Genomic DNA, 12,153 nt, shown 5'->3' on the forward strand with positions numbered 1-12,153 from the left:
TACATACCCTTCCTCTTTTGGGGAACATCTGTAATGTTCCCCTCCTTCTCTTTCAAGTTCCTCCCTAGGATCCACTTCTGCCATGTAACTAACCAGCTAGGACATCCATGTAGTCATACATTACAAAAAAACACATCCACCCTCCTTATTACATCAGAGCAAGCACTAATCCTCAGTGATTAACCATATAATCTTATTAATGACAACGGTGTATTCCCACCCTATTCCTGCTGTCTTGTTTCTCCCATGTTTTCTTGCCTAACTTAGTTTGTAAGGGATGGTATTGTCTTTTAAAGTTTTCAAAGGATTCTGACACACCTTTGGGGGCAGATAGAAAGACAGATTATTTCACATATGTGAAAGTACTTTCCACGTGGTTGAGCCTTCAGAACTACTGACTCTGAAAATATGCTGAGCACTGTTTGCTCCTGTCCACTCTTGCAGTTAAACCATGTTCAACACTGGTTCAGCTACACCTACACTCGTTGCCCTGTGTCTTTTCTATACTAAACACCTTTGGAAAAGTCTCTCGCTTTTGTACTACCACTGATACAGCTGACCCAGTGGGAGTGCTTATTTAGGGCTTGTCTTCACTACTGGGGAGACTGACGCTGCTGCAATCAATGCACCGGGTGTTGATTTAGCGGGTCTAGTGAAGACCCGCTAAATCGATGTCAGAACACTCTCCGGTTGACTCCAGTACTCCAGCTTCCTGAAAAGATTAAGGTAGTCGATCAGAGAGCATCTCCTGATATTTAGGGTGAATTGCTACTGCTGGTTAATTACGAACGTCATGGATCTGAGAAGACAACTTCATGTGGGAGATAGGTAGTATAACTGAAGACCTCTGCATGCATGTTGCTTCCACAAATCCATACACTTTTCTCATTACTGTGCTGCTTGGGAAAGCTATAAGCTGCAGCAGAAGTATATGTTGAAGTATTTCACTGGGGGAAAAGCATTCAAAATCGGAGGCTGGGGGAGAAATAGATTAATAGAAGGAGCCCCACCCATACAACAAACAGGAGGGTTAAATGATTGTTGGAATGAAAAGGAACAATCATCTTTTTCTCCAGGCAGAGAAGATTGTGCCACGGGGAGTTTCAAACTAATCAGGCATGTTAGTCAGAGGCCTACAAAAAAGTAAATCCCCATTCCAACCAGGGAAAGCACACCCTGTTAGGAATCCCAGGAAACTTCCCTTTCCTGGCAGCTTTGGGAGGCAAGCTTGTCTTCTTCACTTGGGTGTTTCTCTGGACATTTAATTCTCCAGCTATTGGGGTGTGTGCGTTTGTTTGATTTCTCCCAACCCTTACGTATCAGCAAGTGACTAGATCAGGGTGGGGTAGGTAGGACAAGGGGATGGAGAGACAGAAAATCTTTTTAGGGAGAAGTGAGACCCTAAATATGTGGGAAGAGGTAGAGCACATGATATATGGGGAAAAGGAAAAGAGCAACAGGCAATAAAAACAATACAGAAAAGGATACATTGTAATTATAGGAAAATATGTAAAAAGTGGAGTGAAACCAGGAAAAGAATACTAATACTAAAAGCTAAATACAAATATGGTAAGTTACGTTTAAAATCATTTATTAAATAGTTGATTAACATGAAATACAATACAGAATAAAAAGTACACAAAGAGTTTTGTTCCTTTAAATTCTAAGAGAGTTGGTTTGGGAGGAGTGGTGATAGCACAGGTATTTTTCAACCCAGGCTAGTTGGTGTCAGGCAAAGTTTTCAGGCCCTGATAATTCATCATTGTCTATTTGTATTACCATAGCACCTAGGAGCCCTAGTTATGGTGTCCTGTTGTGCTAGGCATTGTACAGACACAGAACAAAAAAGACTGTCCCTGCCCCAAAGAGCTTACAATCTTAAGTGTAAAACAAGAGATATCCGATGGATATAGACAGATTCATAGGAGAGCACAATGAGACGGTATTGGTCAGCTTTTTAGGCAATGCTCACAGCACCCTAGCCATCATGAAGTTTTTTGTAAGCAGCAAACGACTTTTAAGCAAGGATTTGAGAGACGATAATGAGGTAGTTTTGCAGATGTTGATGGGTCCTGCTCCCTCATGAGGGACAGCATGGGAGAAAACACAGAGGTTCTTGTTTGAAAATTTAGCAAGTGGGCAATGGAGGCTGACATCATGGGCTATTTGGAGGTAGGAGTCAACATGTCAATAGCAAATGAAAGATGATAGGTAGCATGGGGATAGGTCTGTGAAAATGGCCTTCAGAGTGAAGACTAGCAGCTTACATTTGATGTGATGGAAAAAGAGAAGCCAGTGGCAGATTTAAAGAGGGTGTAACAAAAGGTCAAAATGAGAGGCGAAGAAAATAAAGTTTGTAGCACAGTTCTGAATGGATATGTGGCCAAGATTGCATTTGTCAAAGCCACAGAAAAATACGTTGTAGTAATTGAGATGTGAGATCATGAGAGCCTGGACAAGAGTTTTAGCTGGGTGGATGGATAGGAAAGGCCAAGTCTTAGAAACATGATATAGAAAGAATCTGCAATATTTAGACATACTCTGGATGAGAGATGTCCAAGCTAAAGATAAAACCCAGGTTATCGGCCTAGTGACAGGTATGATGGTGGTGGTGTCCATAATGCTTGGAAAGAAGGTATTGGGGGAAATTAAGAGGAAAGGATTGAGAGTTCTGTTTTAGCCATGTTGAGCTTGAGCTGATGGCTAGACATTCACAAGGAGATGTTAGAGAGACAGGTTGAGATTTCAGTTTGGACAGGTCTGTAGACAGACAGATCTGTAAGTCATCAGCATAAAAGTGATAGTTAAATTTGTATTTGTGGGTGAGATTGGCGTATCCAGGCATATGTTAGCAAAATGTAGGTGAGCTGTGTGCATATTATAACTGTGTGTATGTTGTTTACTTTGCTGTCCAACTTATGCAAGAAATAACTACTCATTTGCTATTGGTATTCAGTGGGATATCTAGCAATATTTAATCAAATGCTATCTAGCAAGTGAGTGTTACTTATCAAAAAGTCTGTACATGGTTTGGGTTTGTAATTTTGCTGAAAGGCTGAAGTAAAAATGATGACCCAGACCTCCATTAGTCAAATAAGCTGCAGTGTTACATTGCAGAAACTAAGAGCTTGGTCATTGCTTTGCAGTGCCTCGGGACTAGGATTACTTCCTGACCAACAGAGACAACTTCTGCTCCATCAACAGCACCAGCAATTTCAGCAATTACTGAGTACTCAACAACTCACATCAGTATGTCCTATGTTTATAATAGAACTAGCTATGTTCTCTGTAAACCTGAGCCAGGACCACTGTTTTCTGAAGTATAGACAAACTCCTCAGGTTAATACAAATATTAGACCTGTGCGGATTAACTCCTTGATCATATGTCGGTTTAAAAATTTTAATTTTCAAAAATAGTTTATTGTTCAATTGTCTGCACCTTTTTATAGCATGGAGAATATGTTCATTGTAAATAATGGTTTGTGCTGCTTGGAAATATTTTAGTTTGTATTGGAAACAGCATGAGTTTAATACTGTGCCAAACATATTTGAGACCCTTTTTTGTAAGAAAAGGATATCCAATCTAGGGTCCTGTGATAGAGGCTTGCCCAAGCCAGCGCTCAGCTGAATGTCTGTTTTGCTGCTGACGTTAAGAAAGCTTTAAGAGGCTCTCTTCCATCCTCCACGTTCCTGTGGAGCTTCATCATTGCAACCCAGGTTATCTGGAGTGTGGTAAATTGTGGTTACATTGCAAAAAAACACTAGGGTAAGAAAGGACTTAGAAAGGAGTGACCATTTGTTGAATGATTGTTGATTAGAATGTTCTTTCCTTATATTAACTAAGGAACAACATCAGGCCCTTCTGTATCAGCTAGTACAGCAACAGCACCATCAACACCAGCACCACCAGCCTGAAGTGCAGCAATTGCAGATCGCAGGAGCAGCACAGATACCCATAAATAACCTGCTTTCAGGCACTCAAGCATCACCCCTTCATACAACTACTACCAACCCATTTCTTACAATTCATGGGGATAATGCAAGTCAAAAAGTGACAGTAAGTGTATTTTCACCTATAATGGCATTTTCAGTGATATAATTAAAGGAATATTGTGCCAAATTCAGAGGCAAGTCTTAAGGGAAACCAGATATTTAAGTTGGTGTAACCTATATCTTCTGTCCATACAAGGACTTGCATGCATTTAGGCTTCCTTAGACTCTAAGCCACTTACTATAGTAATTGCTATACTGGATCAGACCAATGGTCCACCTAGCCCAGTATCCTCTCTCTAAGAGTGGTCAGTACTAGATGCTTATGGGATACATGCAAGAAACTCTCTAGTGAACTTCTTTCATCTGTCTTTGTTTAATTGACATATTCAGAGCTTTATTGTCTTACTTTTTTCATTATGAAACCGACACAGTCAAATCACCAATCACAGTTGTCAGTTGGTATTTTCCAGGTAATGCCTTAAATGAGTAAAAAGTAAGTACTTAAGTCAGTTGACATTTTGCCTTGCCAGAGCTTTATCTCTAGCCACTGTCACTTTCTTATCTCCTGCATTAGCATGATGATATGAGCCTCCTTATGTGCTGCTCTGGGAGCTCCCATGCATGTGCGCTCCTAGTCACTGAGTGGAACAAGTATACCTGCTGCCATTTTATAGATTTTGTTTGCTGTTCTGGAACTTTCATTTAGGAAATTAAATAATTTTATTTATTTTAATATACTTAAGATCTATTCATTTCCCCATAGCCTTTTAAAGAATTGTTTTAATTGAGGCCTTACTTACCTTTTAGATTAATTTACTTGTCCTGGTCACAAATAAATACAGTGTGGATGCGACACATCCAGAAATCTGGGATTTTCCCAGATATATAATAGCGGTTGTCAGTACCTGCAGATACAATATAAATCCTGATGTTCACTATGAAAGAGGGGACAGAAGACCTGAAAAGAATGGGCAGAGAGAGAGTGTGTATGCATGCGCGCGTATTGGAGAACTTCTGGCACCAGGGAAAGGTTGGCAGGGGGTAGAAAGTGTATGTTGTGTGGCTTCAGGAACAGTGACTGGGAACGGGTATTTCCGTGGTGAGAGTTTTTTGGGTCCTTAGATGGAATTGTTTTGAGATCGTGAAAATCCCCTTCCCCCTCTCTCCATGAAGCCTGGCAGATGAAAAGCAGTAGGAAATACAAAGCAGGGTTAGATGGCCCCAAGGAGAGATCAGTAGTTTGGATCTGTTTCCTGGTGGTAATTTTGGAGGTCTAAAATACCTTTGCTATAATTACTTTCTTCTTTCCAAAGGTTTGTTTCCATGGCGTATGAATATTTTTATTTAAAATCCAAACATTTTGCTAAAATCATGACAAAACTTCTACATTTGATTCTTTAGCATAACTATCTAATCTTATCTACTTTTGTGTCCAGACTGTATTCCAGCCATGCCTTTTCATTTATATGTAGAAGTTGTAGAATTTAGCAAATCTAAAATGCTGTCTGATTGTACAAGTGTTTTGTTTTGTTTTTTTACCACAGAGGCTTAATGATAAAACTGGATCAGTTGCACCTGAAAAAAGTTGACATTTGAATAATATTTGAGAACTGCATATCTGCTGTTATAGCACTTCATCTAGCTGCGAACTGTGGATCTTCATTTCTGCAGATATGAAGAAATGCAACAAGGACCTAACTGCACAGCAAAGAATTAATCTTCATAAGGACAGTCTTCTAAGGCTTTGATCTATTTTCTTGTTGCACTGAAATGGAACTACTTTTTCAGATTTAACAGACACTGCAAGAAATTAAATTCTGCAAACCATAATTATTTTGTCAGTATGACAATACTAAGTACAACTACACATTCAACCCTGGAAAATACTCTACTTGCTGCTCAAGTAGTAGTTCTTATTATAAAGCTGGAGGGCTAGTAAATTGAAAATACTTATTCCAGTCACACATTACTTGATTTCAGAACAGGAGTCTTAGCAAACAAACCAACCTTATCTCTGCTGCAATTGCAAATGCTTTCAGACCCAGGTTGTAATTGGCAATGTGTATTTCCTGTTAGGTGTGTGTGTGGCTTTTTAAAACATTTTGGAATCTGACTCATGATATAAAGAATCCAATTCTGAACTTGTCACTCCATCAAATTTCTACTGACTCTAGAGTGAATTTTGCCAGAATAAGATTTTCAGGGTAGAGTCCAAAGGTTATTAACATTCATTTGGGTTTTGGGAGTTCTAAGGTTGCTGGACAAACCAGATCAGTTTAAATAGATTTTTTTTAGGCCATTTTGGAAAGTACTGGTAGTGTTTGGCCTAAACTAAGTGCCTGTTGCTACCTCCATTGTGTTGAAATGGCTGCAGACAGCTGAGCATGCACTAGACAAGTCCTTGTAAGCAGCAGAAATATTCAACATTGCACCAGCAGCCTTCCCCATTGTTCTGCCTTTATTGGAAGTGTTTATGCCACTGTAGATAGCTCAGGCAAATTGTTACCTGGGTCACTTTTCACTAATAAATTATAAAAAATAGTGAGTAGATATTTAAACATTTCCCAATGAAATATACCAGTGGTTGAAACGGGTGAACTTATTGTTAGAACATTTTCACTTAGGATAGATGATTTTATGGCAGTGTGGTAGAGTGTAGATAAAAATTGGGGTAATGACCACTAATCTGTATTTAGAAGTGTAAATTATTAGTGGAAAATGACCCAGCTGTAATTAGACCTCCACTGTGTACTTAATTGGAAGAACATGTTAATTCTGCAATATGTCTCTTGGTTAAACATTGCACAGTTCTTACCTCATTTCTGTAAATAAGGTTTTTGTGAATCTGTTTTGTATTGTGAGGAATTCATAAGAAAACATTGATATTTTGATTTGTAATATTTCTAATTAGTAGATTTAATCAAATAATTTATTTTTATATGTTCAGGGGGATTTTAAAAATTTGTCACAAATCACTTTTGTGGATACTTTACAAAAGTAAATCAGTGTGGTTTATTTTACTTATTTAACCCACTGGTTAATATTCTGTAACAATTTGTACAAATGATAAAATTTAAATGGGCTGTTATTTTGCTTAGATGTAAAATTCCAAGAGTATGAAAAGATATGTACAGAGCTTTTGTTAATAAATTTTAATAATGTTCATAGTGGTACACTTCACAGATGTGTGAGAGAGATTCTTATAGAAATTGGAGGATATTCTGTCCCTCTGGTTCTATTAATATTCCATGACTGGCTGGATTTTAGTACTTGTTGCTACTGTAATAATCAGATATCAAATTATACTAAAGTTTTTATTTACAACAACCAGTTTCTTAATGTTTCCTTTCCTCTCTTTAATTTTGCTTGCAAAATACACTTTGACACTAATATACAATCTTTTTACTGTAAAAAAAGGAAATGCATTTTTGCTTATGCGATCCATTGTAGCAGGTCAGCAGGCTGGTGTCTGTGCCATAATCACAGTATTAATTACCTATGGTCAAATTTTAAAGGCATTGGTCTCAGCAGAGACACTCCAACTGACCATAACTCCTAGTGAGATCTGTACAGTAAATGGAGTACAGAGACATTTTGTTTTGCCATTGACTTCACCAGTGCCAGGATTTCATCCTCTATACATTCTGTAACTTATCATATGTCAGGCTACAAGAAAAGCATTTCATATTTGGTCACTATTAAATTTATATTTTAAGGCATAAGTAGAAAGGGCAAGCTTTCAACTTTACATTTGTGAATTTCTTATTTAAAGTTTCTTTGATGCTAGGCTTTTGCATGGAATTTCTTTATTTTATGTTTGTTAAAGAAAACAAACCAAACCTGCCTCATTTAAGATCTGATTTGCCAATCTTCTCTGGAGCTATTTGTAAATGGACCCATTCTTAGAAGAGTTGCATCCTAATTTATCCTCAGTTATCTCAAATTTTGGGCCATGTCACAGTTGACACTTTATGTACGTTACTTGTCTAGAAAACATCTTGTGGTTGGTAGTGTTAACTAAACACATGGAAAGATCCTTTGCTCCACCTGCCACCTCTCATGGAGGGCCTCATTCTTGAGGGTCTTACCTGAGTCTGCAACTTCCTGGATATGATGACTACCTACATTATACTGTCTTCCACAAAGATAAAAGTGGTACTTAAACTTCACCTCCAAATTCAGATTAAAATTTGGTACTTTCACTCTACCATGGCCGGTGTTTCCTCCAAAGTCCTATCCTCATCCTTGGGTAGTGAGGTTATATGTCTTGACTGTTGAAAGCTTATTAGCTGCTACATGTAGATTGCCTACACATGGAGTTATCCAGGAATAGTGATTGCACTTTAAATTCACACCCAAGCTTAATCCAAAACAACTTTCACATATAGACAAGCCCATAGATTCATGCTATTTAAAAAGCTAAACAAACTATTTGTGACCTTTGGAGAAAAATTTAGGGATCAGGTCATCTCATCTCAAAGAAACAGACTGTGCAGCCAGTAATGTAATAAACCAGTTCACATTCCTATATGTGAATTTTTAGAGTTCATTTAACTAGGTGGGTAGTTTCAATAGATTTTATCTCAAATATGAAATCTGACTGTTATACAGAGTTGCTTAAACCTTTACAAATGACTATTTTCTCAACACTTCATAGAGATGTTGGATTGGCAGAGCAGGGCTCCTTAGTCTACATTCTTATGGAATTTATTGCTAGTCAGTCTCCTATAGTGGGGTCATCCTCATATTTTATTTGAAAAGCAACATTAAACGTTGACATCCAGGTTTGCCATCCACTCTGTGGCTTCCCATGCCATGGAATGAATCAAGGTTGTCCCATTGGAGAGGATCTTAGAAGGCAGCAATTCACTAGATATGCCAGGGTTCTGATGTATTCTCCACATTCACATAGCAGGCTGTCCATTTGGGTAGTAAGTAACTGCAAATCCTACAATGGGATGCTGTGAAGGCAATGTGATAGAGAAAAAGTAGTTCTTAACTAGCAGTAACTCTTGTACTCCAAATATATTGCCTCCAAAGAGTCAACACTGTTGTCTGTGTGGTGGACCTCTGCTACAAAAAGGGCTTCTAGAGAGTTGAACGCAGGGACCAGCTTCAGTCGTACAAAGTAGAGTTTGAGCAAAGCTCACATGCGCCCCTTGCTGCCACATACTTGGAACATTGCACATGACCATACAATGGGGTTCTTGGGAGGCAATACTAACCGGAGAACAAATTGTTGTTAACCTTGGTCAACATGCTGCATCAAAGCTGAAAGCACATTTTGTACTATTGCTGCGTTAATCATGGATAGATAGGCTCACTTTCATAAAGTGTCAAAGAGGAAGCTGGGTAAAAGTGTATAAAGGCACACTGTCGTAGAAGATAATATATTATTGATAATAGTTGATGTGCTTTACAGCTGGAAGAGCAAGACTTTTTTTAAAAGAAGACAACATAGATTCTGATAATTAAGCACAGCGGATAGAGCAATCCCACACCGATCTGTAAATTTGCTATATAGCTGTACATTTGGGGGTGAGGGGGACCTTTTAAAGCCCTAAATTCTCAAAATGGAATTCTTGCAAAATAGTGTTGTGTTGATACTTTTTTATAGAGAGTATTATGTAGTTCAACTTCATCCTTCTTGATATTATGCATCACTTTAGACCTTTGGAACAGTGTTCCACTCACAGGCCTGCCAATTTCATGGGAACACAATAGAAATTAAATACTCTCAATTAATTGTGTGTCAAGAACGCTTACGAGTGAGCTTGTAGGATGGTTTGCAGTGGTTTAATCCAGGTCACCTGTGATGAGAAAAGACTCACCCAAATGTCAATCCCATTTTGAATCCTGAGGTTGAAGGCTGTTGTTCTAGCGGGCCAGAAGTATGGAAGCTCAAATATAGGAATGAAAGCGAGTAAAGAGGTGGTACCTCCCTAACCAGCCCTTTTCCCCACTTGTATAAAATGGCATGTGTGGCACATACCCTGTAGCTCCCAGCCCCTCCCCCCCCCCCCACACACACACAACCCAGTGTCATCAAATCAGTACTTATAGTTTGTTCGTAAGAATCAGTTGTTGTTGCACTTTTCATTGAGCAAATTCGTCCTAGGTATTTTCATATACAGAGGGGCTGGATGGCAAGGATCTGACTAGAGGGGAGCAAGAAACAGGCTGGGGCCACAAAACCCGAAGGGTCTATAAACACTGCCTACAGACTCTGGAATTACATCCAGGAGGCCTGAGTCTACATTCATCTACTGTCAGCAAATATCTATGAAACCCATTGCCAAACAGGATGCCACTTTCTGCTCTAGTGACTAGTCTACATAGTGGATAACAACCTACTATTGCTAATTGGTTAGGTCAGTGGTGCTTAAAATTATTTGATTGGGTTCCCCCTTCTTTGTGTCTGTAAGTTGTTTATGCCCCCCGCCCCCAAACAAGTACATATACCACTACCCAGCTCTGAAGGCAGAGCATAGAGCAGTGGCTGCTGGCTGGGTGCTCTGTTCTGAAGGCAACATCCAGGTGAAGGATGGGAAGGAAGGTCTGAGCCCAGGCCTCCCATTGAGGAGAGGACAGAGGAGGGGAAGGGGAACCCAAACCTGGGTGGCGTGTTTCCAACTGTCCCTTTTATCCTCACCACCTGGGTGTGCATAGCTCTTCTGCATGAGCCCCAGCCACCCAAGACTGACAGCTCACACCTCCCGTGACACATTCCCATGCCTCTCTTGGGAGGCCTGCCCCATAGTTTGAGAACCACTGGATTAGGTTAAATGATAGAATTCTGCTGTGGGTCTACAGGGCTGAACCCTGTTGATGACCTAGGTTGGCAGGACAGGTGGTTCTTTGAGTGGCTCCCCCATTACCTTAGGCACCGCACAGTAGCATAACTGTAGAATCTTCACCGGGCAGTGTCCATTAGACCATTTGTGCATACCCTCCTACCCTTTTTCTCAGCATCTCTAAATGTTCTGAGGGTGAGGCTACATAAGGGGACACACTTCCCTCTACCACCTCAGTTCCATCCCCCACTGTGCCAGACACCTGGGAACCGCTCCGGTCCATTCAGAACTGGGGTTGTCTTCATTCTAGTTACTGTTAGGATAGGGTAGTTCCAGGTTATCGTGGAAATGAAGAAGAAACGGGGATTCAAGAGATGTGCTTTGTGCGTGGCTGCCTTCCTGGAGTCAGACAACCATGTTAGATGCCTCCAGCTTGGGAGAGGGCCATTCTCCTTATGAGTGTTCTATCTGCTGGAACATCATGCCCAGAGCTTGCAAGGAGAGGCCAAACAGATTGCAGGCATTTCTCTTTAAGGAGGCCGTTGAGTCTAAACCCATCGGTTCTGGGTGCTCATTGGATCCAAGGTCTAAGAGGCCAATCTCTGCTCCTGTGACTTGCAGCAGCAGCTTAAAGGTTCCAGGAAATTAGAACCTTCATCAGACTCCAGAGTCTGCTGCTGAGGTAGTTAGGGCTTTAAATAAGTGCAGGGGTTGATAAATGCAGACCAACTGCTATGGAACTGAGAGCCACATTGTCAGTTCCGAAGAAGACTGCCAGTTAGCAAGCCCAGATCCTTCAGGTAATATTTGTTGTATCCATCCAATTTTGATAGGTCTTCTACATCTCTGTCTCTGAAACCAGGCCAGTTCCAGTTTCCACTTAAAGACCAGGAGGGTAGATCTAAATGTTCACGGATCCTGTGCTGTGCAGGTCATTGGCTCTGACTTCGACCTCTGCTTTAGTTTCGGGTCCATCTTTGGATCTGAAGAGGACTTTTACTTTGGTAACTGATATACACTGTTTGCTTCCTGAGCATTCCTCTGATCCAAATGAGAAACAGAGGGTCTTGGAGAAGAGACAGGTTTTGCTGGTTCTGAGGTATGTGTCATCTTCCCCTAAAAAAATAAGAGCAGAGAAGATTATTAGCCTCTTTCCTGATCCATTTATACTGCCCTCCAAAGACTCCTACAGAGTCTCCAAGAAGAACTTTCCCTATATTTATGTCTCTCCACCCTCCAGGTCCATTGCTTTCTTTGGTGTGTTCCATCGTGAATGCGAGGCTAGATTCATATTTAGAGGAGGATAGAGGAAAAATAATGAGACCTATTTATTCTTGTTTGTGCCTCCTTTTGCTCTGCCTCCTGC

General features: G+C 40.1%; 1 protein-coding gene across 5 annotated transcripts in view; it reads left to right on the plus strand.

Moving 5' to 3' along the window:
- MLLT10 (MLLT10 histone lysine methyltransferase DOT1L cofactor) overlaps positions 1-7,323 on the plus strand; it is a 209,436-nt gene extending 202,113 nt beyond the window's left edge. For all 5 annotated transcript variants that reach the window (XM_054020656.1, XM_054020659.1, XM_054020657.1 and 2 more), the window contains 3 exons: positions 3,147-3,249; positions 3,845-4,057; positions 5,538-7,323. In XM_054020656.1, the coding sequence (XP_053876631.1) occupies positions 3,147-3,249; positions 3,845-4,057; positions 5,538-5,582 (361 nt within the window). In that variant the 3' untranslated portion in view covers positions 5,583-7,323. The remainder of the gene's footprint in view (positions 1-3,146; positions 3,250-3,844; positions 4,058-5,537) is intronic.
- The last annotated feature ends 4,830 nt before the right edge of the window (positions 7,324-12,153 follow it).

This window comes from Malaclemys terrapin, chromosome 2 (assembly GCF_027887155.1).
Source record: "Malaclemys terrapin pileata isolate rMalTer1 chromosome 2, rMalTer1.hap1, whole genome shotgun sequence".
NCBI lineage: Eukaryota > Metazoa > Chordata > Testudines > Emydidae > Malaclemys > Malaclemys terrapin.